The sequence below is a fragment of the Anolis sagrei genome, chromosome 1 (assembly GCF_037176765.1).
Source record: "Anolis sagrei isolate rAnoSag1 chromosome 1, rAnoSag1.mat, whole genome shotgun sequence".
Taxonomy (NCBI): domain Eukaryota; kingdom Metazoa; phylum Chordata; class Lepidosauria; order Squamata; family Dactyloidae; genus Anolis; species Anolis sagrei.
The window spans coordinates 524429-551835 of record NC_090021.1 but is presented as its reverse complement, the minus strand read 5'-3'; the positions used below and the strand labels follow the sequence as shown (position 1 = coordinate 551835).

Below are 27407 nucleotides of genomic sequence, written 5' to 3'. Positions count from 1 at the left end.
TGACACTTCACAGCTGCAGGTGGAGGAGTTGGCCGCTCCTTCTGGGAGCTCAGTGCCTCTCAGTTCCCAGGCTGACCAGTCTCAGGATAATGAGTTATCCGGCCTCAAAGGTGATGGAGATTTGATTAGAGAGGACTGTTTGCAATTAAGGGTACACCGAAGTGCTCGGCTTGCCAACAAACGAGAAGTTCGAGGCCAACGCAATGCTTTCATGCTAGGGAAACAGAATTAACAATCTGATTGAAGTCAATCCTTTGTCAGTGCAACTTTGCTTATACCCTGTTAACTTCTCTGGAATTGCCTTGGCTTTTAGGGAAAGCTTTTGGCTCTTTGGGTTTTGATCTTGGCTTCTCGGACTTTGTCATGCTGCCAGGGATTCTTGGTTGACCCATGCTTGTGGCTTATACTTCATGTTATTTGCCTCTAAACCTTGGAAACTCTGCCTTTGCAGTTAAGACTCAGTTTTGGCTATTGAACTTTGTAACCTTATTTCTATGTTTATGATTTTGCTTTTTCTTCCATAAACTCCAAAAACTACAGCCTTGGAGTGTGGTGTTGTGCTGAGCAAGGGGAATCTATCCTGAGCGGCGACACTCGCCTTCAAAACAAACACGTAGGAGGAGAAAGGAAAGGACCAGAGGCTGTGAGGAATGCTGGGAATTGGAGTCCAAAACGCCTGGAAGGAGGGTCCAAGTTTGCTCATGCCTGTTCTAGTGCTAGCAGTAGAGCGAAAGAGCTTCAGCAATTATGGTTGCTGCTGGCCGAAGTACCTAGCCTGGCCTTCAAAGCAAACACAAATAGGAGGAGAAAGGAAAGGGCCAGAGGCTGTGAGGAATGGTGGGAGTTGGAGTCCAAAACACCTGGAGGGAGGGCCCAAGTTTGCTCAGGCCTGTTCTAGTGCCAGCAGGAGAGTGAATGAGCTTTAGCAATTGCAGTTGCTGCTGGCTGAAGTACCTAGCCTGGCCTTCAAAACAAACACATCGGAAGAGAAAGGAGAGGGCCTGAGGCTGTGAGGAATGCTGGGAGTTGGAGTCCAAAACACTTGGAGGGAGGGCCCAAGTTTGCTCAGGCCTGTTCTAGTGCCAGCAGGAGAGTGAATGAGCTTCAGCAATTGCAGTTGCTGCTGGCTGAAGTACCTAGCCTGGCCTTCACAACAAACACATCACAAGAGAAAGGAGAGGGCCTGAGGCTGTGAGGAATGCTGGGAGTTGGAGTCCAAAACACTTGGAGGGAGGGCCCAAGTTTGCTCAGGCCTGTTCTAGTGGGAGCTCAGTGCGTCCCAGGGTGACCAGTCCCAGGATAATGCGTTATCTGGCCTTGAAGGTGATGGAGATTTGATTAGGGAGGACTGTTTGCAATTAAGGGTACGCCGAAGTGCTCGGCTTGCCAACAAACCGAGGCCAACACAATGCTTTCATGCTTTGTTCATTTGTTCAGTCGTCTCCGACTCTTCGTGACCTCATGGACCAGCCCACGCCAGAGCTCCCTGTCGGCCGTCACCACCCCCAGCTCCCTCAAGATCAGTCCAGTCACTTCAAGGATCCCATCCATCCATCTTGCCCTTGCTCGGCCCCTCTTCCTTTTGCCTTCCACTTTCCCCAGCATCATTCCCTTCTCCAGGCTTTGCTGTCTCCTCGTGATGTGGCCAAAGGACTTCAGCTTTCCCTCTCGTCTCCTTCCCTCCAATGAGCAGTCGGGCTTTATTTCCTGGAGGATGGACTGGTTGGATCTTCTCGCAGTCCAAGGCACTCTCAGAACCTTCCTCCAGCACCACAGCTCAAAAGCATCTCTCTTCCTTCGCTCAGCCTTCATGCCAGGGAAACATAATTAACAATCTGATTGAAGTCAGCCCTTTGTCAGTGCAACTTTGCTCACACCCTGTTAACTTCTCGGGAATTCCCTCGGCTTTTGGGGAAAGCGTTTGGCTCTTTGGGACTTTGGTTTTGATCTTGGCTTCTGAGGACTTTGTCATGCTGCCAGGGATTCTTGTGTGACCCATGCTTGTGGATTATACTTCATATTATTGGCCTCTAAACCTTGGAAACTCTGCCTTTGCAGTTAAGACTCTGTTTTGGCTATTGAACTTTTGCAACCTTATTTCTATGTTTATGATTTTGCTTTTTCTTCCATAAACTACAGCCTTGGAGTGTGGTGTTGTGCTGAGCAAGGGGAATCTATCCTGAGCGGCAACACTCGCCTTCAAAACAAACATCTAGGAGGAGAAAGGAAAGGACCAGAGGCTGTGAGGAATGGTGGGAGTTGGAGTCCAAAACGCCTGGAAGGAAGACCCAAGTTTGGCCATGCCTGGGCTAGAAGCATGGCCATCTGTCGGGAGGGCTTTGATTGTGTCTTCTTGTGTGGAGGGGGGTTGCGAAGTGTCCAAATCCCATAGGCTTTGCTCTCTGCCATTCTTCCCCTCGGACAGACAGGTGGGGCTCCCCTCCTGCCTGCAAGACAGAGCGCCATTCATCTGAGGGGGGGAAAGAGACCCCTCCCCAGCTGTCTCCTGCAGAAGGGGAGCAAATGTAGTTGCATTGCTTCAGATTGGGACGAGGGGAGGGTCTTCCCAAGCTGCCAGTAAGACCCCCCCCCACACACACACACACACATAGATGCCAGATGTAGTTGCATTGCTCCTGATTGGGAAGAGGGGAGGGTCTCCCCAAACTGGCCAGTAAACCCCCCCCCCCCCAAAAAAAACACAGATACATAGACGCCACGGTGACCTTCCCCCAAGGACGTCCTCCTTGCAGCTGCCTTGGGCTTCCCTTGGCCAGAGCATCCCGTTGGGAAGAAGCAGGCTAACGTGGGAGGGGGCTGGTCAGAGAATATGCAAGCGGGAGGAGACCCCAAAGGCCATCTAGACCTCCCTCCCCTCCCTCTCTCTTTGGGACCCCTCCCCAGAAACACAGCGAGAATAATGGGTGGGAGGCTCCTCTCTGCCACCCTTTGAGTTGCCTGGACCCTTGGCCATAGAATCCCAGCACTGGAGGAGACCCCAAAGGCCATCTAGACCTCCCTCCCTTCCCTCTCTCTTTGGGGGTGCTTTCAGGCATGAGTGGGACCCCTCCCCAGAAACACAGCAAGACTAATGGGTGGGAGGCTCCTCATGGCCACCCTTTGAATTGCCTAGACCCTTGGCCATAGAATTCCAGCACTGGAGGAGACCCCAAAGGCCATCTAGACCTCCCTCCCTTCCCTCTCTCTTTCGGGGTGCTTTCTGGGATAAGTGGTACCTCCCCCACAAAACACACACACTCACCAAGAACAATGGGTATGAGTCACTCCCATAGAGTCACCTGGACCTCCATCCGCCTGCCTTAAGGAATGGAAGCAGGTGAGACCACCACCAACACAGAAATGTCCACGTCCCCCCAACACACACGCACCACATGCTTTGTGGGGGGGGGAGACAGAGACGGGGACCTTCAAGGTTTGCCACCCCATAGATCTCCCCTCTTGAGGCCTCTTCCTCAAGAATGGCCATCTGTCAGGAGGGCTTGGATTATGACTTCCTCCTATGGGGATGGACTGGATGGTCCTTGGGAGTCCCTCCACCTCTACTGACCTCTTCTACAAGAATGGCCATCTGTCGGGAAGGCTTAGATTGTGACTTCCTCCTGTGGGGTTGGACTGGATGGTCCTTGGGGGTCCCTTCACCTCTAGTGGCCTCTTCCACAAGGATGGCCATCTGTCAGGAGGGCTTGGATTGTGACTTTCTCCTGTGGGGCTGGACTGGGTGGTCCCTGGAGGTCCCTCCAACTCTAGTGGCTTCTTCCACAAGAATGGCCATCTGTCGGGAGGGCTTGGATTGTGACTTCCTCCTGTGAGGTTGGACTGGATGGCCCTTGAAGGTCCCTCCAACTCTAGTGACCTCTTCTACAAGAATGGCCATCTGTCGGGAGGGCTTGGATTGTGACTTCCTCCTGTGAGGTTGGACTGGATGGCCCTTGAAGGTCCCTCCAACTCTAGTGACCTCTTCTACAAGAATGGCCATCTGTCGGGAGGGCTTGGATTGTGACTTCCTCCTATGGGGATGGACTGGACGGTCCTTGGGAGTCCCTCCACCTCTACTGACCTCTTCTACAAGAATGGCCATCTGTCGGGAAGGCTTAGATTGTGACTTCCTCCTGTGGGGTTGGACTGGATGGTCCTTGGGGGTCCCTTCACCTCTAGTGGCCTCTTCCACAAGAATGGCCATCTATAGGAGGGCTTGGATTGTGACTTCCTCCTATGGCATTGGACTGGATGGTCCTTGGGGGTCCCTCCAGAGGCCTCTTCCACAAGAGTGGCCATCTGTCAGGAGAGCTTGGATTGTGACTTCCTCCTATGGGGTTGGATTGTGTCATCTTTGGGGGTCCCTTCCAACTCTAGTGGCCTCTTCCACAAGGATGGCCATCTGTTGGGAGGGCTTGGATTGTGACTTCCTCCTGTGGGGCAGAGCTGGGGTTGGACTGGATGGCCCTTGGGGGTCCCCTCCAACTCTAGCGGCCTCTTGCACAAGAATGGCTGTCTGTCAGGAGGGTTTGGATTGTGACTTCCTCTTCTGGGGTTGGACTGGATGGCCCTTGGGGGTCCCTCCAACTCTAGTGACCTCTTCTACAAGAATGGCCATCTGTCGGGAGGGCTTGGATTGTGACTTCCTCCTCTGGGGTGGGCCTGGATGGCCCTTGGGGTTCCTTCCCAACTCTATGGGAATGCAGAGTCTGGTGGGGTCTACTTCCTTGGAGGTCTTTGAGGTTGGATGGGTTTGGATTGTGTTTCCCTGTGTGGCAGAACTGGGGTTAGACTGGATGGCCTTTGGGATCCCCTTCCAACACTATTGGAATATCAACTGCCTCACAGCCCAGTGGACCCTCCATCCGTTGCTGGAGGCTTCTAAGCCGAGGGTAGACGCGGGCCTCTCTTGGGAAGGGGCCTTCCTACCTGGCAGAAAGCAAGAATGCAAGAAGGGGGCTGGACTGGATGGCCTTTGGGGCCCCTTCCCACCCTAGGAGGCTATGATTCATTGCACTGCTCAGCTTCTGGTGTGGAAATGGGATGGCTGCTCCCCTTTGCCGGGGGGGGGGGGTGGAGAGCTCCCTTCCCAGGCGCAGGTGCGTCCAGAAGGATTTCCCACACTTGGGGGGTGAGTTTTAACTGTTTGTTTTCAACCCTTCTGTGTCTGATTTCACATTCAGCTTTCATAGCCAAGGGTTTGCAGGCTGTGAAATGGTAATCTGGGTTTGTTTGGAGTGCTGCGAGCCGTTGAGAGTCCCACGCAGCTGAGGACAGCGGGATCTAATGAGAACCATAATAACGATAACGATGATGATGATGATGATGTGTCTCAAAGGGGCTGCGAGCGGACCGGAAACCCCCAACGTCCACCTCCCTCCTTGTCTTCCAACAAGAGTGCCCCTGAGCATGTGCAGGCTTCCCTCCCTCCCTTCCCCTCTGTATGTGATAATAATAACATAATAATAATAATAATATGATGATAATAATAATAGCCTCTTCCTCCTCCTCCAGCAAGATTGCCCCTGAGCATGTGCAGACTTCCTCTGGGGCTCAGAGGAGCCCTCTGTTTATAATAATAATAATAATAATAATGATAACAACAACAGCAACAACAACAACCTCATCCTCCAGCAAGATTGCCCCTGAGCATGGGCAGACTTCCCCTCTGCATATAACAATAACACAATAATATTATTATAACATTATTATACTATAACCTCCTCCTCCTCCAGGAAGATTGTCCCTGAGCATGTGCAGAGTTCCCTCCTGTGTGTATATATAATAATAATAATAATAATAATAATAATAATAATAATAGTAATAATAATAATAATGTTATAATAATAGATATAACCTCCTCCTCTTCCTCCAGCAAGATTGCTCCTGGGCATGTGCAGAGTTCCTCTGGGACTCAGAGGAGCCCTCTGTATATAATAATAATAATAACAACAACAATCTCATCCTCTAGCAAGATTGCCCCTGAGCATGGGCAGACTTCCCCTCTGTATATAACAATAACATAATATTATTATAACATTATTATACTATAACCTCCTCCTCCTCCAGGAAGATTGTCCCTGAGCATGTGCAGAGTTCCCTCCTGTATATAATAATAATAATAATAATAATAATAATAATAATAATATAACCTCCTCCTCTTCCTCCAGCAAGATTGCCCCTGAGCATGTGCAGAGTTCCTCTGGGACTCAGAGGAGCCCTCTGTATATAATAATAATAATAATAATAATAATAATAATAATAACAATAACAACAACAACAACAATCTCATCCTCCAGCAAGATTGCCCCTGAGCATGGGCAGACTTCCCCTCGGTATATAACAATAACATAACAATATTATTATAACATTATTATACTATAATAACCTCCTCCTCCGGGAAGATTGTCCCTGAGCATGTGCAGAGTTCCCTCCTTTATAGAATAATAATGTAATAATAATGATATTACCTCCTCCTCTTCCTCCAGCAAGATTGCTCCTGAGCATGTGCAGTCTTTCTCCGGGGCTCAGAAGAGCCCTCTGAATACAACAACAACAACAACAATCTCCTTTTCTAGTCCCTGAGCATGTGCAGACTTCCCTCCCTCCCCCTCTGTATGTGATAATAAAATAACAATATGATGATAATAATAACAAATAACCTCTTCATCCTCCTCCTCCAGCAAGATTGCCCCTGAGCATGTACAGAGTTCCTCCTATATAATAATAACAATAATAATGTATTAATAATAAATAACCTCTATCTTCCCCTTCAGCAAGATTGCCCCTGAGCACATGCAAAGTTCATTCCCCCTCTGTATATACTATAACAATATAATAATAAAATAATATAACCTTCTCCTTCTCCTCCTCCTCCAGCAAGATTGCCCCTGAGCATGTGCAGAGATCCCCTCTGTATATAATAATAATAATAATAATAATGATGATGATGGTGATGATGATATATAACCTCATCCTCGTCCTCCAACACGATTGCCCCTGAGCATGTGCAAAGTTCCTTCCCCCTCTGTATATACTATAATAATATAACCTTCTCCTCCTCCTCCTCCAGCAAGATTGTCCCTGAGCATGTGCAGAGTTCCCCCTGTATATAATAGTAACGTAATAATAATGATAATATAACCTCGTACTCTTCCTCCAGCAAGATTGCCCCTGAGCATGTGTAAAGTTCCTCTGGGGCTCAGAGGCGCTCTCTGTATATAATAACAACAATAATCCCCTTTTCTCCTCCTCCAACACAATTACCCCTGAGCATGTGCAGAGCTCCCCTCACAACTGGACTTCATGTCAGTGGAAAACCTTTACCTTTGAACCTAATATAATAATGTAATAACGTCCACCTCCAGCAAGAGTGCTCCTGAGCATATACAGAGTTCCCCCTTAATATAATAATAATAATAATAATAGATATATAACCTCCTCCTAGTCCTCCAACACAATTTCCCCTGAGCATGTGCAGACTTCCCTCCCCCTCTGTATATAACAATATAATGATAACCTCCTCCTCCAGCAAGATTGCCCCAGAGCATGTGCAGATGTACCCTTGGTATATAATATTATAATAATAATATCGTAATAATGCAATATAACCTCTTCCTCCAGCAAGAGTACCCCTGAGCATGTGCAGAGTTCCCCTCTGTATATAATAATGATGATGATGATGATGATGATGATCTATAGCCGCCTCCTCCTCCTCCTCCTCCAGCGAGAGTGCCCCTGGGCATTTATTTATTTGTTTGTTTGTTTATTTACTGTGCTTATAGACCGCCGTTCTCAGCCCAGGGGCGACTCACAGCGGTGTACAACATGGAGGGATAGGTGCAATTTACAAGACATAATCTAACAACAACTAGTAATATCAAAAACATCGTGCAGAGTTCCCCTCCATGTATAATATAATAATAATAAGTGACTGGCCTGACCTTGAAGGAGCTGGGGGTGGTGACGGCCGACAGGGAGCTCTGGCGTGGGATGGCCCATGAGGTCACGAAGAGTCGGAGACGACTGAACGAATGAACAACAAGTAATATAACCTCCTCCTCCAGCAAGAGTGCCCCTGAGCATGTGTAGACTTCCCCTCCATATATAATAATAATAATAATAATATTCCTCCTGCAGCATGATTTCTCCTGAGCATATGCAGACCTCCTCTCTGTATATACTATAATAATATAACCTTCTCCTCCTCCAGCAAGAGTGCCCCTGAGCATGTGCAGAGTTCCCCTATGTATATAATAATAATAATAATAATAATAATGATGATGATGATTATATAATATAATAACCTCCTCCAGCAAGAGTGCCCCTGAGCATGTGCAGATTTCCCCTCTGTATATAATAATAATAATAATAATTATTATTATTATTATATAATATAATAACCTCCTCCTCCAGCAAGATTTCTCCTGAGCATGTGCAGTTTTATAATAATAATAATAATATAATATAATCATATAATAACCTCCTCCTCCACAAGATTGCCCCTGAGCATGTGCAGAGTTCCCCTCTGTATATAATAATAATAATAATAATAATAATAATAATTGTTATTATTATTATTATTATATAATATAACCTTCTCCTCCTCCAGCAAGAGTGCCCCTGAGCATGTGCAGATTTCCCCTCTGTATATAATAATAAGAAGAATAATAATGATTATTATTATTATTATTATATAATATAATAACCTCCTCCTCCAGCAAGATTTCTCCTGAGCATGTGCAGTTTTATAATAATAATAATATAATATAATCATATAATAACCTCCTCCTCCACAAGATTGCCCCTGAGCATGTGCAGAGTTCCCCTCTGTATGTAATATAATAACAATAATGATGATTTATAGCCTCCTCCTCTTCCTCCTCCTCCTCTTCCTCCAGCCAGAGTGCCCCTGAGCATGTGCAGAGTTCCTCCAAGGCTCAGAGTTCCCCTCTGTCTATAACAGCAACACCCACAGCCATACTAACCTTATAACCTGAGCATGTGCAGAGTTCCCTCTTCCCCTCCGCCGGCCCACCCACGTGCTTCTGTCTCCCTGCTCGGCCGGCGACGACTCAGCCTCTCTCTCTCTCTCTCTCTTCCGCGCCGCACTTGACATTCCAAGGGCAAGCCACGCCCACTCAGGGGCCGGCGCCTCGCTGACGTCACAGGCCGGGAACTGAAGCCCGCGCAGGCGCCATGGCCAGGCCGGGCACAGCTCAACCCACTGAGAGCCAAGGAGGGGGCGGAGCGTCCTGGTGAAGCCCCGCCCCCTCGTTGGAGCTAGCAGGGGGAAAGGGCATTCCCAAGGGCACACCTCCAAGCCTGACCTTGCCCAGCTGGTGAATCCTCACTCCAGGATTAATACATGCAATGAATTCCAACATGCTGATGATAACGTACTCTGTGCGCATTCAGAAGATGTACAACATGTCTTATAGAATTCCACCTCCACGCCTGACCTTGCCCAGCTGCTGAATCATCTACCAAAGGGGTCAGGGCCAACTTGGGCCCTCCCTCCAGGTGTTTTGGACTCCAACTCCCACCATTCCTAACAGCCGGTAGGCATTTAGGAATGGTGGGAGTTGGAGTCCAAAACACCTGGAGGAAGGGAAGGAGGGAAGGAGGGCCCAAGTTGGCCCAGGCCTGCTCTAAATTAAAGGTTGTCCTCACTCCAGGATTAATACTCTGTGCGCATTCAGAAGACCTACATCTGTTACAGAATTCCAATATGCTGATGATAACGTACTCTGTGCACATTCAGAAGATGTACAACATGTGTTATAGAATTCCACCTCCAGGCCTGACCTTGCCCAGCTGGTGAATCATCTACCAAAGGGGTCAGGGCCAACTTGGGCCCTCCTTCCCTCCTTCCCTCCCTCCAGGTGTTTTGGACTCCAACTCCCACCATTCCTAACAGCCGGCAGGCTGTTAGGAATGGTGGGAGTTGGAGTCCAAAACACCTGGAGGAAGGGAAGGAGGGAGGGCCCAAGTTGGCCCAGGCCTGCTCTATATTAAAGGTAATCCTCCCTCCAGGATTAATATATGCAATGAATTCCAACATGCTGATGATATACAGAATTCCAATATGCTGATGATAACGTAGTCTGTGCGCATTCAGAAGATGTACAACATCTCTTATAGAAGTCCAATATGCTGATCATAATGTACTCTGTGCACATTCAGAAGAAGACGTACAACTTCAGTTATACTGTAGAAGGCTAGATAAATAGCCAAGGAGGGGGCGGAGCATTCTGATTAAGCCCCTCCCCCTCGTTGGAGCTAGCAGGGGGAAAGGGCACTCCCAAGGACACACCTCGGAGACTGACCTTGCCAGGCTAGTGAATCATCTACCAAAGGAGCCGGGGCCAACCCAAAACCAAGGTCACACCAACAACATAGAACTCCAACATGCAGATGATAACGTAGTCTGTGTGCTTTCAGAAGATGGCCCACATCTGTTACAGAATTCCAATATGCCGATGATAATGTAGTCTGTGCACATTCAGAAGACGTACATCTGTTATAGAACTCCAATATGGTGATGATAACATAATCTGTGCGCATTCACAAGATGGACAACATCTGTTGCACAATTCCAATATGCTGATGATAATGTAGTCTGTGCGCATTCAGAAGATGGCCCACATCTGTTACAGAATTCCAATATGCTGATGATAATGTAGTCTGTGCACATTCAGAAGATGTACAACTGTTATAGAATTCAGAATGTGCACGTAGTCTGTGCACATTCAGAAGATGGCCCACATCTGTTACAGAATTCCAATATGCTGATGATATACAGAATTCCAATATGCTGATGATAACGTAGTCTGTGTGCTTTCAGAAGATGACCCACATCTGTTACAGAATTCCAATATGCTGATGATATACAGAATTCCAATATGCTGATGATAACGTAGTCTGTGTGCTTTCAGAAGATGACCCACATCTGTTACAGAATTCCAATATGCTGATGATAATGTAGTCTGTGCACATTCAGAAGATGTACAACTGTTATAGAATTCAGAATGTGCACGTAGTCTGTGCACATTCAGAAGATGTACATCTGTTATAGAATTCCAATATGCTGATGATAATGTAGTCTGTGCGCATTCAGAAGACATGCAATATCTGTTATATAATTACAATATGCTGATGATAATGTAGTCTGTGCACATTCAGAAGATGTACATCTGTTATAGAATTCCAATATGCTGATGATAATGTAGTCTGTGCGCATTCAGAAGACATGCAATATCTGTTATATAATTACAATATGCTGATGATAATGTAGTCTGTGTGAATTCAGAAGAAGAACTACATTTGTTACAGAATTTCAATATGCTGATGATAACATAGTCTGTGCACATTCAGAACAAGACCTACAACATGTTATAGAATTCCAATATGCCGATGATAATGTAACCTGATTAAGCACAACCCACTGAGAGCCAAGGATGGGGCGGAGCATCCTGATTAAGCCCCGCCCCCTCGTTGGAGCTAGCAGGGGGAAAGGGCACTCCCAAGGACACTCTCCAAGCCTGACCTTGGCCAGCTAGTGAATCATCTACCAAAGGAGCAGATACACTCTGAATCAGGCCTGGGCCAACTTGGGCCCTCCTTCCCTCCCTCCAGATGTTTTGGACTCCAACTCCCACCATTCCTAACAGCCGGTAGGTTATCCTCACTCCAGGATTAATACATGCAATGAATTCCAATATGCTGATGATAAAGTACTCTGTGCGCATTCAGAAGACCTACATCTGTTACAGAATTCCAATATGCTGATGATAACGTACTCTGTGCACATTCAGAGGATGTACAACATCTGTTATAGAATTCCAATATATTTATTTATTTACTTTGCTTGTATACCACAGTTTCTCAGCCCGTAGGCAACTCAACGCGGTTCACAACAAGAGCAAAAAGACAATCATACAACATACAGTTTAAAAACCATTAACAGCATAGTATACCAAGTAATGACACATCAATAACAACACATTAACATCTCGTAACTAGAATCGTGATCCAATTCATTATCCATAATTCCGTTCCTATATTCATCGTATTCATTGCACTGCTTATCCGAACGCCTGTTCAAACAGCCAGGTTTTTAGTTTCCTTCGAAACACCATTAACGTAGGAGCTGATCTAATGTCCATGGGAAGGGTGTTCCACAGCCGAGGGGCCACCACAGAGAAGGCCCTGTCCCTCATCCCCGCCAGCCGTGCTTGTGATGCAGGCGGGATCGAGAGCAGGGCCTCCCCAGAAGATCTTAGAGTCCTGGTGGGTTAATACTGATGATAACGTAGTCTGTGCATATTCAGAAGATGTACAACATCTGTTATAGAAGTCCAATATACTGATGATAACGTAGTCTGTGCACATTCAGAAGATGTACAACTGTTGTAGAATTCAGAAGTCTGTTATAGAATTCAGAATGTGCACGTAGTCTGTGCACATTCAGAAGACGTACATCTGTTATAGAATTCCAATATGCTGATGATAATGTAGTGTACACATTTAGAAGACCTACAACATCTGTTATAGAGCCCCAATATGCCGATGATAATGTAGTCTGTGCGCATTCAGATGATGTACAACATCTGTTATAGAATTCCAATATGCTGATGATAACATACTCTGTGTGCATTCAAAAGAAGACCTACAACATGTTATAGAATTCCAATATGCTAGTGATAACATACTCTGTGCACATTCAGAAGATGTACAACATCTGTTATAGAATCCCAATATGCTGATGATAACGTAGTCTATGCACATTCAGAAGACCTACATCTGTTATAGAAGTCCAATATGCCGATGATAATGTAACCTGTGCGCATTCAGAAGACCTGCAACATCTGTTACAGAATTCCAATATGCTGATGATAACATAGTCTGTACAGTCAGAAGAAGACCTACATCAGTAGTTCTCAACGTGGGGTCCCCAGATGTTTTTGGCCTGCAACTCCCAGAAATCTTAACAGCTGGTAAACTGGCTGGGATTCCTGGGAGTTGTAGGCCAGAAACATCTGGGGACCCCAGGTTGAGAACCACTGACCTACATGTTATAGAATTCCAATCTGCCGATGATAATGTAATCTGTGCACGTCCAGAAGACGTACAACATCTGTTATAGAATTCTAATATGCTGATGATAATGTAGTCTGTGCGCATTCAGAATACATACAACATCTGTTATAGAACTCCAATATGCTGATGATAACGTAGTCTGTGTGCATTCAGAAGACATACAACATCTTTTATATAATTCCAATATGCTGATGATAATGTAGTCATTCAGAAGATGTACAACATCTATTATAGAATCCCAATATGCTGAAGATAAAGTAGTCTGTGCGCGTTCAGAAGATGTACAACATCTGTTATAGAACTCCAATATGCTGATGATAATGTCTGTGTGCATTCAGAAGACATACAACATCTGTTATATAATTACAATATGCTGATGATAATGTAGTCTGTGCGCATTCAGAAGATATAACATCTGTTATAGAAGTCCAATATGCTGATGATAACATAGTCTGTACAGTCAGAAGAAGACCTACAACACGTTGTAGAATTCCAATATGCCGATGATAATGTACTCTGTGCGCATTCAGAAGATGTACAACATCTGTTATATAACTCCAATATGCTGATGGTAACGTCTGTGTGCATTCAGAAGACATACAACATCTGTTATATAATTCCAATATGCTGATGATAACGTAGTCTGTGCACATTCAGAAGACATACAACATCTGTTATAGAATTCCAGTATGCTGATGATAACGTAGTCTGTGTGAATTCAGAAGAAGACCTACATCTGTTACAGAATTTCATTATGCTGATGATAACATAGTCTGTGCACATTTAGAAGACGTACAACATGTTTACTCTGAAGAACCGCTCTGAGTTCCCTAATGTCTGATAAAAGCGGTATATAAATGAAGTAAATAAAAATAAGGCTGAGAGGAGACATGATGAGAGGAAGCCACATATTTAGGAGGAGGAGGGAGGAGAAGGGAGGGAGCTTCCTTTCTGCTTCCCTGGAGACTAGGACGCAATGGAGCCATGGCTTCAAACTACAAGGAAGGAGATTCCATCTGAACATTATTAGGAAGAACTTTCAGACTGTGAGAGCCGTTCAGCAGTGGAACTCTCTGTATTGTCGAAGGCTTTCATGGCCGGAATCACTCAGTTCTTGTGGGTTTTTTCGGGCTATATGGCCATGTTCTAGAGGCATTTCTCCTGACGTTTCGCCTGCATCTATGGCGGGAACTCTCTGTCCTGGAGGGAGTGTGGTAGAGGCTCCTTCTTTGGGCCATCATCCAGTCCACCCCCATTCTGCCAAGAAGCAGGAATATTGCATTCAAAGCACCCCTGACAGATGGCCATCCGGCCTCTGTTTCAAAGCCTCCAAAGAAGGAGCCTCCACCACACTCCAGGGAAGGCAGAGAGTTCCACTGCTGAAAGGCTCTCACAGTCAGGAAGTTCTTCCTCATGTTCACGTGGAATCTCCTTTCTTCTAGTTTGAAGCCATTGCTCCATGTCCTAATCTCCAGGGAAGCAGAAAGGAAGCTTGCGCCCTCCTCTCCATCTTTATAGTGCCTTTAGCCAGAGATGTGGGTGTAACGTCAGGAGAGAATGCTTCTGGAAGGTGGCCAGGCAGCCCTACGGAAAACTCAGAGCAGCCTATTGATTCCGGTCATGGAAGCCTTCCTTGGACAACACTTGGCGTTCCTTTTCCTTGACTGTCCAGTCAAGGACAGTCGTGGACAACAAGTTAAACATGAGCCAGGAATGTGATGTGGCAGCAAAAAAAGCCAATGGGATGTTGGCCTCAGGCATCAAGAGGAGCCTAGTGCCTAGGTCCAGGGAAGTCCTGCTCCCCATGCTCTATTCTGCTCTGGTTAGACCACTTTACCTGGAATATTGTGTCCAATTCTGGGCACCACAATTCAAGAGATTTTGACTCTAAGCTGGAATGTGTCCAGAGGAGGGCGACTCAAATGTTCAAGGGTCTGGAGAACAAGCCCTATGAGGAGCAGCTTAAGGAACTGGGCATGTTTGGCCTGAAGAAGAGAAGGCTGAGAGGAGAAGTGATAGCCATGTATAAATATGTGAGAGGAAGCCACAGGGAGGAGGAGGAGGGAGCAAGCTTGTTTTCTGCTTCCTTGGAGACTAGGACGCAATGGAAGAATGGCTTCAAACTACAAGAGAGGAGATTCCATCTGAACATGAGGAAGAACTTCCTGACTGTGAGAGCCGTTCAGCAGTGGAACTCTCTGCCCCATAGGGAGTGTGGTGGAGGCTCCTTCTTTGGAAGCTTTTAAGCAGAGGCTGGATGGCCATCTGTCAGGGGTGCTTTGAATGCAATCTTCCTGCTTCTTGGCAGAATGGGGTTGGACTGGATGAGGGCCCAGGAGGTCTCTTCCAACTCTTTTAGGATTCTAGGATTCTATGAACACTTGGTGTTCCTTTTCCTTGACTGTCCAGGGAATGTTTGTCTCTGGAATGAGCTGAGGGTGCTTTCCCCTCCACAACCACCAGGGGCGCTGCCGGACTTCTTTATGAGAGAGAGAGAGAGAGAGAGAGCGCCCTCCTGGCGCCACGTGACCATCCGCCTGGGGAGTCACGTGAGGCCGTCGGAAGCAACATGGCTGCGCCCGGCCGGCTCTTGGCGGCTCTGCTCCCGCTCCTGGCCTGCCTGGCTTCCTTCTCCTCGGCCTCCCCTTCCGGGCTGTGCGGCGGGGACTGCTGCGCGGGGCCCGCCCGGGAGAGCTCCCCGGTGTGGGCCTTCTGCGCCGGGAGGGCGGGCGCGGCGCTGCGGGGAAGGTGCTGCCTCCTCCTCCGGGACCGGAACCAGGCCCAAGCGGAGCGCCTCCTCGGGTGAGACCCCGGCCCAGCCATACGCCATAGGCCCCTTCCACACAGAGGCCTCATATTCAGCTTTGAACTGGGCTCTCTGGCAGTGTGGACTCAGATAATCCAGTTCAAAGCACATAATGTAGGTTATCTGCCGTGACATTCTGGATTATGTGGCAGTGCGGAAGGGCCCACACACTCCTAGAGGTGGAGGAGACCCTGAAGGCCATCCAGGCCCGCCTCAATCTGCCAGGCAGGGAGGCCCAACCCGATTCCTCCCGACAGAGGCCCACCCAGCCCTTGCTGACAAACCTCCAGAGAAAGGGACTCCACTAGGCCCAGGGACCTTCCTCACAGCCATATACTCCGGAATAGCAAAGCAGAAAACCCCACAAGATTTGAACTGGGTGATCAGAGTCCACACAGCCATATATTCCAGTTCAATGTGAAGAGAGAGATTGACTCTAAGCTGGAATACTGTGTCCAGAGGAGAGCGACTAAAATGATCAAGGGTCTGGAGAACAAGCCCAATGAGGAGCGGCTTAAAGAGCTGGGCATGTTTAACCTGAAGAAGAAAAGGATGAGAGGAGATATGAGAGCCATGTATAAATGCATGTTGTGCATTAAGTAATCAGACCAAATTTTGCCATAGTCACCACTGAATGTTTTTATGTTGAATGTTTTGTATTGTGTATAAGCTATTTTAAATTGTAATTCGCTCAGAGCACTTTGGTGGAGAGCGACTAATTAAGAAATAAAGTGATGATGATGATAATGATGAAATATGTGAGAGGAATATATCATAGGGAGGAGGGGGGGGAGCAAGCTTCCTTTCTGCTTCCCTGGAGACTAGGACACGAAACAATGGCTTCAAACTACAAGAGAGGAGATTCCATCTGAACAGGAGGAAGAACTTCCTGACTGTGAGAGCCGTTCAGCAGTGGAACTCTCTGCCACGGAGTGTGGTGGAGGCTCCTTCTTTGGAGGCTCTTAAACAGAGGCTGGATGGCCATCTGTCAGGGGTGATTTGAATGCAATATTCCTTCTTCTTGGCAGAATGGGGTTGGACTGGATGATGGCCCAGGAGGTCTCTCCCAACTCTTTGATTCTATGATTATATATTTTATAGTAAATGTAATATTACTAATAATCTTACAGTATAATGTTATAGTACAATATAATAATATATAATAATATTGTGTTATGGTAATTATATAATATATTGTATTTATATTTTACTCGTAACCTGCTCTGAGTCCCCTTCGGGGTGAGAAGTGCGGCATATAAATGTCGTAAATGAATCAATAGATGCCCCTTTCTCTCAGGTCCCTTCTATGCTGCCATATAACTCCATCCTGATGGAGTCTTCAACCTCAGAATTTGGTTAAATAAGGCCACAAAGTTGTTATATTGAAGTATATTTTAATTGAATTGATTTAATGTTTTCATTGTTTGCAATTATTGGTTGTATTGTGTGTTTATTATGTGTACATGGATGCATCGAATCGCTGCTGGCTGGAAGCCGCCCTGAGTCGTGTCCGTCCCCCCGTTAAAGGGCGGGGTACAAATATCTGAAATAAGTAAATAAATATAATTATCAAAGCAGATCATCCACATTGTCTCTTTTGAACTGGGTTATATGAGTCCACACTGTCTTCTCATCCAGTTCAAAGCCGATCACTTGGGTATTATATGACAATATGGCAGGGCCTCAGCCTTTTCTTCTCCAAGGTAAACATCGCCAGACCTTTGGCCCTTTTGTTGGCCCTTCTCTGGAAATCCCTCCCTCTCGTCTATCTCTGTCTTGAGTCATTCAACCCAAACTGGACACACTTCTCGGACAGTGCGGGGGAGGGGAAGGGAAGGAGCCCCTGCTGACCTCAAGCGGCTCAATGTTCTCTGCCTCTTTGTGACCCTTTTCCAGGTTGGACCTGGGGAACTGCTCGCTCCGTACGCTCTGCTCCAGCTTCAGGGAGGCCAGCACCGCCATCGTCATGTGAGTCTCTGACCATTTGGGGTCCTACTGGAGGGACTTCCTGCTGCAGGATTGGTGCTTGGGGGGGGGGGGAGAGGATGGACAGCTATTATTATTATTATTATTATTATGTTTATACTCCGCTTTTTCTCTCCACAAAGAGGTTCAAATGTCTTACATCAGTGTTTCTCAACCTGGGGGTAGGGACCCCTGGCGGGGTCGCGAGGGGGTGTCAAAGGGGTCACCAAAGACGATAAAAAACAAACAGTATTTTCTGTTGATCATGGGGGTTCTGTGTGGGAAGTTTGGCCAAATTGTATCATTGGTGGGCTTCAGAATGCTCTCGGATTGCAGGGGAACTATAAATCCCAGCAACTACAACTCCCAAATGTCAAGGTCTATTTTCCCCAAACTCCACCAGTGTTCACATTTGGGCATATTGAGTATTTGTGCCAAGTTTGGTCCAGATACATCATTGTTTGAGTTCACCTCTCTGGATGTAGGTGAACTACAGCTCTCAAACTCAAGGACAATGCCCACCAAACCCTTACAGCATTTTCTGTTGGTCATGAGAGTTATGTGTGCCAAGTCTAGTTCAATTGCATCATTGGTGGAGTTCAGAATGCTATTTGATTGTAGATGAACTATAAATCCCAGCAACTACAACTCCCAAATGACAAAATCAATCCCCCCCCCCCCAACCCCACCAGTATTCAAGTTTTGGCGTATTGAGTATTTGTGCCAAATTTGGTCCAGTGAATGAAAATTCATCCTGCATATCAAATATTTACATTATGATTCATAAAATTAGCAAAATTACAGTTATGGAGTTGCAACAAAAATAATGTTGTGTTTGGGGGTCACCACAACATGAGGAACTGCATTAAGGGGTCGCAGCATTAGGAAGGTTGAGAACCACTGACTTACATTAAAGGCACTTCCATTTAAAATCCACAAATATACAGCTATTATTATTATTATTATTATTATTATTATGTTCGTTTATACTCTGCTTTTTCTCTCCACAAAGAGATTCAAACATCTTACATTGAAAGCACTTCCATTTAAAATCCACACACACACACAAACACATATATATATATATTTACAGTATTTGTATACTGCTTTTCTCACCCCGAGGGGGACTCAAAGCGGTTTACACATAAGTAATGGCAAAATTTCAATGCCAGGACAAACAATTACAATCTTGTAAGCCGCTCTGAGTCCCCTTCAGGGTGAGACGGGCGGCCTAGAAATGTCGTCAATAAATAAACAATACCTAGACTCGGATGTGAAGGGAAGGAACTGGCAGAAGCCCCTCCCTGAGTGTTCCTTCCTTGTGTGATACTGTTTGTTGGTTATTGTTTATATGTGATTTATATTAATTGTATTGTATTTATTGCTTTTGTTTATTGCTTTTTGTTTTTATTGATGTGTTGTTCCCTAAACGACTCCGGCCCAGTTTATCTCTCCGAACGTATTCTCCCCTATGAACCATCAAGGTTGTTAAGATCTTCTGGAGGGGCCCCGCTCTCGGTCCCACCTCCTTCGCAACCGTGTCTGGTGGGGACGAGGGACAGGGCCTTCTCGGTGGTGGCCCCTCGGCTCTGGAACTCTCTCCCATTGGAGATTAGATCTGCCCCTTCCCTCCTGATTATCAGAAAGCTGGTCAAACCCTGGCTTTGGAAGATAGCATTTGCAGAATGATGACTGAGTCAATAACGGCTGACCACACTAAAGGCGGATGGTGATGAATTTGTGATTTTACTCTGACGACCTGGCTTTTTTAATTGTATGATCTGTATTTTTGTATTAATGTATTATGATGCTATTATGTTTACTCTGTTTGTGTGTGACTTTTCTGCTGTTAGCCGGCCTGAGTCCCTCTTCGGAGGTCAAAAAGATGGGGTTACAAAAGCTCTAAATAAATAAAATAATAATAAAAATTGTTGGACTTGGACTCATGTAATTTATTTATTTACTTATTTATTTGCTTCACTTGTATACCGCTCTTCTCAGCCCTCAGGCGACTCAGAGCAGTTAACAACCAGTTTCAACAACACAATACAAAATCATTACTCAATTAAAACAGTAGTATCAATTAATTAACACCAAAATATCAATACAACAGTACAGCACTATAACAATCCATCACGTCTCATCAATAGAATCAGCATCCGAACTCATTGTCCATTATTCCATTCCAATAATCAATCAATTGCATTGCTTAGTTGAAAGCCTGTTCGAAAAGCCAGGTCTTCACACTCTTCCGGAATGCTAATAGAGAGGGGGCCGATCTGATGTCTGTAGGAAGGGCGTTCCACAGCCGGGGGCCACCACTGAGAAGGCCCTGTCTCTCATCCCCGCCAGGCGTGCTTGTGCGGCCGGCGGGACCGAGAGCAGGGCCTCCCCAGACGATCTTAACGTCCTAACTGGTTCATAGGAGGAGATGCGTTCAGACAGATAGGTCGGGCCAGAACTGTTTAGGGCCTTAAAGGCTAAAGCCAGCACTTTGAATGTAAGCCGCTCCGAGTCCCTTGGGGAGATGGTGGCGGGGTATAAATAAAGTTTATTATTATTATCATTATTATTATTATTATTATTATTATTATTATTGGTTATTCATTCCTTGCCCAGGAAAACCCTAGAAACCCCTTCTTTTCCCCCTTTTGCAGCGATCTGAGTGACAACCCGTTGGAACACCTCCCAGGAGAGGCCTTCCGGGGATTTTCTCACCTGGAGACCTTGTGAGTGGCGTGGAGTGGGCAGTGGGTGGGGTGATGATTATTATGGTGTTTATTTATGCTCTGCTTTTCTCTCAAATCAGTTTGGGCCCCTGTCCTCCTGGGGGGGGGGGTATCTGGGGAGTGGGCTGAAGGCTGGCCAGGGCTCGGCACCTTTTCAACTGGGGAGGGGCTTCCGTGCGTGGCTTCTGGGTCCTGCTTGGAGAAGGTCAGCCAGCCTGGCCCCTGCCTCCCCCCCCCCCCAAGACACCAGGCCTTGAATGAGAGCAGCCTTTCTGTCCTGCAGGGTCCTTCCTGGGAGGCTGGACTGCCCCGGGGGCAGCGACGGGTGGAACAGCACCTCCCTCCAAGAGGGCAGCCGGGTCTGCCGAGGCCAGAGGAACCCCTGCAACGGCTCCACCGGAATGGGTACACGCAAGGGCTTGCCACGGGGGGGGGGGGGTCCTATGGGGTGGGTGGAGGGGAGCCAGGGGGAAAGGGATGTTTTGGGGGGGGGGGGTCACAGCCAATCATAGAATCCTAGAATCAAAGAGTTGGAAGAGACCTCCTGGGCCACCATCCAGTCCAACCCCATTCTGCCAAGAAGCAGGAATATTGCATTCAAAGCACCCCTGACAGATGGCCATCTAGCCTCTGTTTAAAAGCTTCCAAAGAAGGAGCCTCCACCACACTCTGGGGAAGGCAGAGAGTTCCACTGCGGAACGGCTCTCACAGTCAGGCAGTTCTTCTTTACAGCTTCCTCTGCAGACGTGTAAAGCAAGAGGCAAAGGGTCCTCTTCGTTTCTTGATTGGGACCTGCAAGGGGAGGGGAGGGGTCTTTCCTGGTGCCAAGGGCGGGGGAGTCTACTATTATGGGATGGGTGGGGCCTCGGCTTGGAAACAGCCCCTGTTAAAGGGATCTGGGGGTCTTAGGAGAGAGAGCACAAGCTGAACGTGAGCCCAGAGTGTGATGCGGCATCAAAAAAGTCCAATGCGATCCCAGAGTCTAGGTCTGGATTAGGGACGTAACCTAGGATATGGATGGTGGGCATTTGGCTTGATAGCAGTACATGGCATCTAGGAGCCTTTAGAGCAGGCGTGGGCAAACTTCGGCCCTTTAGGTGTCTTGGACTTCAACTCCCACAATTCCTAATGACCGGCCGTTAGAAATTGCAGAAGTTGAAGTCCAAAACACCAAAGTTTGCCCATGTTTGCTCTAAAGACTACAAGTTGAACCTGCACCAGCAGCTAATGTGATTCCAGGTACGTCAATAGGAGTAAATAATAATAATATTTATTTACAGTATGTATATTCCGCCCTTCTCACCCCAAAGGGAACTGACCGAAAGCCTGGTCCCACAGCCACAATTTTACTTTCTTCCTGAAAGCCAGGAGGGATGGGGTCGATCATATCTCGCTTGGAAGTGCGTTCCACAGGCGGGGGGCCACCACCGAGAAGGCACTGTCTCTCGTCCCCACCAGCCGCGTTTACGATGTTGGCGGGAGCGAGAGCAGGGCCTCCCCGGATGATCTTAAGTTACGAGGTGGGACGTAGAGGGAGATGCGGCCAGAAACATATAGAGCAGTGGTTCTCAACCTTCCTAATGCCGCGACCCCTTAATACAGATCCTCATGTTGTGGTGACCCCCAACCATAACGTTATTTTCGTTGCTACTTCATAACTGTATTTTTGCTATTGTTATGAATCGTAATATAAATATCTGATATGCAGGATGTATTTTCAGTCACTGGACCAAATTTGGCACAAATACCCAAAACACCCAAATTTGAATACTGGTGGGGTTGGGGGTGATTGATTTTTGTCATTTGGTAATGCTGGAGTTGCTGGGATTTATAGTTCACCTAAAATCAAAGAGCCTTCTGAACTCCACCAATGATGGAATTGAATCAAACTTGGCACACAGAATTCCCGTGACCAAGAGAAAATACTGGAAGGTCTGGTGGACATAGACCTTGAGTTTTTGGAGTTGTAGTTCACCTACATCCAGAGAACACTGTGGACTCAAGCAATGATAGATCTGGATCAAACTTGGCACAAATACTCAATATGCCAAATTTGTGAACATTGGTTGAGTTTGGAGAAAATAGACCTTGCCATTTGATTCATTTGGGAGTTGTTGTTGTTGGGATTTATAGTTCACCCACAATGAAATAGCATTCTGAACCCCACCAACGATTGGACCAAACTTTCCACACAGAACCCCCATGTCCAACAGAAAATACTAGATTCTGATGGTCTTTGGCGACCCCTTTGACACCCTCTCGCGACCCCCACAGGGGTCCCGACCCCCAGGTTGAGAAACACTGGTATAGAGCTTTATAGGTCAAAACCAGCACTTTGGATTGAGCTCGGAAGTGGAGCTCCTAAGAGTCTTAGGAGACCACAAATGGATATGGAAGCAATGAAAAAATATCCAATGCAATTCTAGATTGGCCTGGGATTGGCTCTTGACCTCTGGTGCAGCGGAGTTCCGCTTTCTCCCCTCTTCATGCACTGGAGAATTCGTGCCGCTTGGCACCGCTTGAACTGCTATGGGGTCTTTGGGGAGGGATCCCCTCCTGACCCTGCTCTCTCTGTCTGCTCTCTTTTGCAGGCTGGCTGTGTCCTGAGGACTCCCTGTGTGCCCCGGACGGGCCTGGCCTGCCCCAGTGCCTCTGTGCAAGCCCCTTCCACGGCTACAAGTGCCTGCGCCAGGTGAGTGGCCCCTGCAGCAGAGAATCATAGAATCTTGCATCATCATCAGAATAATAATAATAATAATTATTATTATTATTATTATTTATACCCCACCTCCATCTCCCCAAGCCAAGCCCAGTGATACATTACATCAGTGGTTCTCAACCTTCCTAATGCCGTGACCCCTTAATACAGTTCCTCATGTTGTGGTGACCCCCCAGCCATAAAGTTATTTTCCTGTTATGAATTGTAATGTAAATATCTGATATGCAGGATATATTTTCATTCACTGGACCCAATTTGGTACAAATACCCGATATGCCCAAATTCCAGTACTGGTGGGATTGGAGGGGATTGATTCCATCATTTCGGAGTTGTAGTTTCTGGGATTTATAGTTCATCTGCAATCAAAGAGCATTCTGAACTCTACCAATGATGGAATTGAACCAAACCTGGCACACAGAACTCCCATGACCAACAGAAAATATTGGAAAGGTTTGGTGGGCATTGACCTTGAGTTTTGGAGTTGTAGTTCACCTACATCCAGAGAGCACTGTGAACCCAAACAATGATTGATCTGGACCAAACTCTTCACGAATACTCCATATGCCCAAATGGGAACACTGGTGGAGTTTGGGGGAAATAGAATCTTGACATTTGGGAGTTGTAGTTGCTGGGATTTATAGTTCACCTACAGTCAAAGAACATTCTGAACCCCACCAAGGTTAGAATTGGGCCAAACTTCCCACACAAAACCCCGCATACATCCATCCATTCTTCCATTCATTTTTCAGAATTTACTTTTCATTTCTCATTAGCAACTTTTAATTCTAGTCCAGCAAGCAAGAAGTTAGCCATTGCAGGGCTGGGTCTTTGACTGGTGTTTCCAAAATTATGAGCTCCATACATCCATCCATTTTTCCATTCATTTTTCAGAGTTTACTTTTCATTTCTCATTAGCAACTTTTAATTATAGTCCAGCAAGAAGGTAGTTAGCCATTGCAGGCCGGGGTCTTTGACTGGTGTTTCCAAAATTATGAGCTCCATACATCCATCCATTTATCAGAGTTTACTTTTCATTTCTCATTAGCAACTTTTAATTATAGTCCAGCAAGAAGGTAGTTAGCCGTTGCAGGCTGGGGTCTTTGACTGGTGTTTCCAAAATTATGAGCTCCATACATCCATCCATTTATCAGAGTTTACTTTTCATTTCTCATTAGCAACTTTTAATTATAGTCCAGCAAGCAGGTAGTTAGCCATTGCAGGCCTAGGTCTTTGGCTGGTGTTTCCAAAATTATGAGCTCCATACATCCATCCATTCTTCCATTCATTTATCAGAGTTTACTTTGCATTTCTCATTAGCAACCTTTAATTATAGTCCAGCAAGCAGGTAGTTAGCCATTGCAGGCCTGGGTCTTTGGCTGGTGTTTCCAAAATTATGAGCTCCATACATCCATCCATTCTTCCATTCATTTATCAGAGTTTACTTTTCATTTCTCATTAGCAACTTTTAATTATAGTCCAGCAAGCAGGTAGTTAGCCATTGCAGGCCTGGGTCTTTGGCTGGTGTTTCCAAAATTATGAGCTCCATACATCCATCCATTCTTCCATTCATTTATCAGAGTTTACTTTTCATTCCCCTTTAGCAATTTTTAATTATAGTTCAGCAAGCAGATAGTTAGTATTGAAGGCCTGGGTCTTTGACTGGTGTTTCCCAAATTATGAGCTCCATACATCCATCCATTTTTCCATTCATTTATCAGAATTTACTTTTCATTTCTCATTAGCAACTTTTAATTATAGTCCAGCAAGCGGGTAGTTAGTCATTGCAGGCCTGGATCTTTGACTGGTGTTCCCAAAATTATGACCTCCATACATCCATCCATTTTTCCATTCATTTATCAGAGTTTACTTTTCATTTCTCATTAGCAACTTTTAATTATAGTCCAGTAAGCGGGTAGTTAGCCATTGCAGGCCTGGGTCTTTGACTGGTGTGTTTCCAAAATTATGAGCTCCATACATCCATCCATTCTTCCATTCATTTATCAGAGTTTACTTTTCATTTCTCATTAGCAATTTTTAATTATTGTCAGCAAGCAGCTAGTTAGCCATTGCAGGCCCGGGTCTTTTACTGGTGTTTCCCAAATTATGAGCTCCATACATCCATCCATTTTTCCATTCATTTATCAGAATTTACTTTTCATTTCTCATTAGGAACTTTTAATTATAGTCCAGTAAGCAGATAGTTAGCCATTGCAGGCCTGGGTCTTTGACGGGTGTTTCCCAAATTATGACCTCCATACATCCATCCATTTATCAGAGTTTACTTTTCATTTCTCATTAGCAACTTTTAATTATAGTCCAGTAAGTGGGTAGTTTGTCATTGCAGGTCTGGGTCTTTTACTGGTGTTTGCAAAATTATGACCTCCATACATCCTTCCATTCATTCTCATACACATTATATTAAATCCATATTTATTTATGATATTTTTGTGACACCCCCACCTAGAGACGGCACTGCTATTGACTGACACCCCCCCCCCCCCCGCCACGGCTTTTTCGCTTCCAGGGCTCCTTCCCGTACCTGCTCTTCTTTGGCTCTTTGGGGGCCGTGACGACCGCCCTCTCCGTCCTGCTCTGGACCACTCAGCGGCGCAAGGCCAAGACCTCCTAGGCCGGAATGACCCTCAGCCAACTCCAAGCAGATGAGGATGATGATGAGGATGATGATGAGGAAGCAGCAAAGGAGAGGAGGCTTTGTTACGTAGCCCTTGCCTTAAGTCTCCCCAGGCAATTTGGGGAGGATTCCTTGGACCTGGACTGGGACAGCCAAGCAGGGGACTTTGCAACAACAACCACAACAACAACCACAACAACAACAACCAGGATCCAAGCTTATGGGGCTGGACTTGATTCCTACCCCAAGTGGGTGAGGTCTGCCTCTTGGCTTTGACTAATAATAAAGGGGCTCGTAACGAACTGGTGCTATTGGGGTGCAAATTGGGATGTTCCCTGTTTGGACCTGATCCAGCAACTTCCAGAACCGGAGGGACTTCCTGCTGCAGGATTTCTTCTATCTATTTGAATTTATGGAGCGAGACCCAAATAGCTTGCAATAATGTAAAAGGAAATGAAGGGCAAGGCATTTGTTTACAAGAAATGAGAAGGAATTACGCAATTGATAATAATAACAATAAAATAATAATAAGAATAATAAGAATAATAATTTTTTTTTCTGTATCGGAAGTGACTTCAGAAACTGCAAGTTGCTTCTGGTGTGAGAGAATTGGCTGTCTGCAAGGATGTTGCCCGGATGTTTTGATGTTTTACCATCCTGTGGGAGGCTTCTCTCATATCCCTGCCTGGGTAGCTGGAGCTGACAGACGGGAGCTCATCCGTGCTCTCCCCAGGTTCAAACTGCCAGCTTATTGGTCAGCAGTCCTGCTGGCACAAGGGTTTAACCCATTACATCACTGGGGACTCCATAATAATAATAATAATTATTATTATTATTATTATTATTATTTATACCATCTCCCCAATGGGGACTCGGAGCGGCTTACATGGGGCCAAGCCTGAACAACATATTATATCAAGATAAAACCAAAACATAAGCAACAAGCAACATCATCAGGATTACATTTAAAATAATTCAGTAACGAAATAGCATTACAATAAACAAAAAGGTGCAGCGGAAGAGCCAGGTTTTTAGATGGCCACCCAGCCTCTGTTTCAAAGCCTCCATAGGCTTTTTACCATTCACCATTATTTCTTTGGTTGGTTCTGTTTTCACAGATTATGTGATTATTATGTGAAATTCACTTGTTTGGTCATCTTAGCCCAATGACACCTCTGCTTCAGTGGAATTCACTGTCAAATGCCAAAAGAACTATGAAAACACACAAAAATATATTCTGTGTCAGAGGGTTCCATGGCTGAACGGCTCTCACAGGAAGTTCTTCCTGATGTTCAGGGGAAATCTTCCCCTCCTGTCATTTGAAGCCATGGCTCTATTGTGTCCTAGTCTCCAGAGAAGCACAATTCAAGAGAGATATTGACCCTAAGCTGGAATACTGTGTCCAGAGAAAGAGGGCGACTCAAATGATCAAGGGTCTGGGGAACAAGCCCTATGAGG

The 27407-nt window shown here is 46.0% G+C and overlaps 2 protein-coding genes across 2 annotated transcripts in view; one reads left to right on the top strand and one right to left on the bottom strand.

Annotated features, from left to right (window-relative positions):
* SLC5A6 (solute carrier family 5 member 6) overlaps positions 1 to 9107 on the bottom strand; it is a 73028-nt gene extending 63921 nt beyond the window's left edge. Inside the window, exon 1 of the mRNA XM_067469112.1 lies at positions 8985 to 9107. The gene's annotated coding sequence lies outside the window, so the exon portion shown is untranslated. The remainder of the gene's footprint in view (positions 1 to 8984) is intronic.
* A 6518-nt stretch (positions 9108 to 15625) lies between these two features.
* Positions 15626 to 26466, top strand: ATRAID (all-trans retinoic acid induced differentiation factor). The gene is made up of 6 exons (XM_067470113.1): positions 15626 to 15900; positions 17801 to 17872; positions 20527 to 20598; positions 20882 to 21003; positions 23190 to 23290; positions 25842 to 26466. The coding sequence occupies exons 1-6, from the start codon at positions 15668 to 15670 to the stop codon at positions 25944 to 25946; spliced, it is 705 nt and encodes a 234-aa protein (XP_067326214.1). The 5' UTR covers positions 15626 to 15667; the 3' UTR covers positions 25947 to 26466.
* Positions 26467 to 27407: the final 941 nt, after the last annotated feature.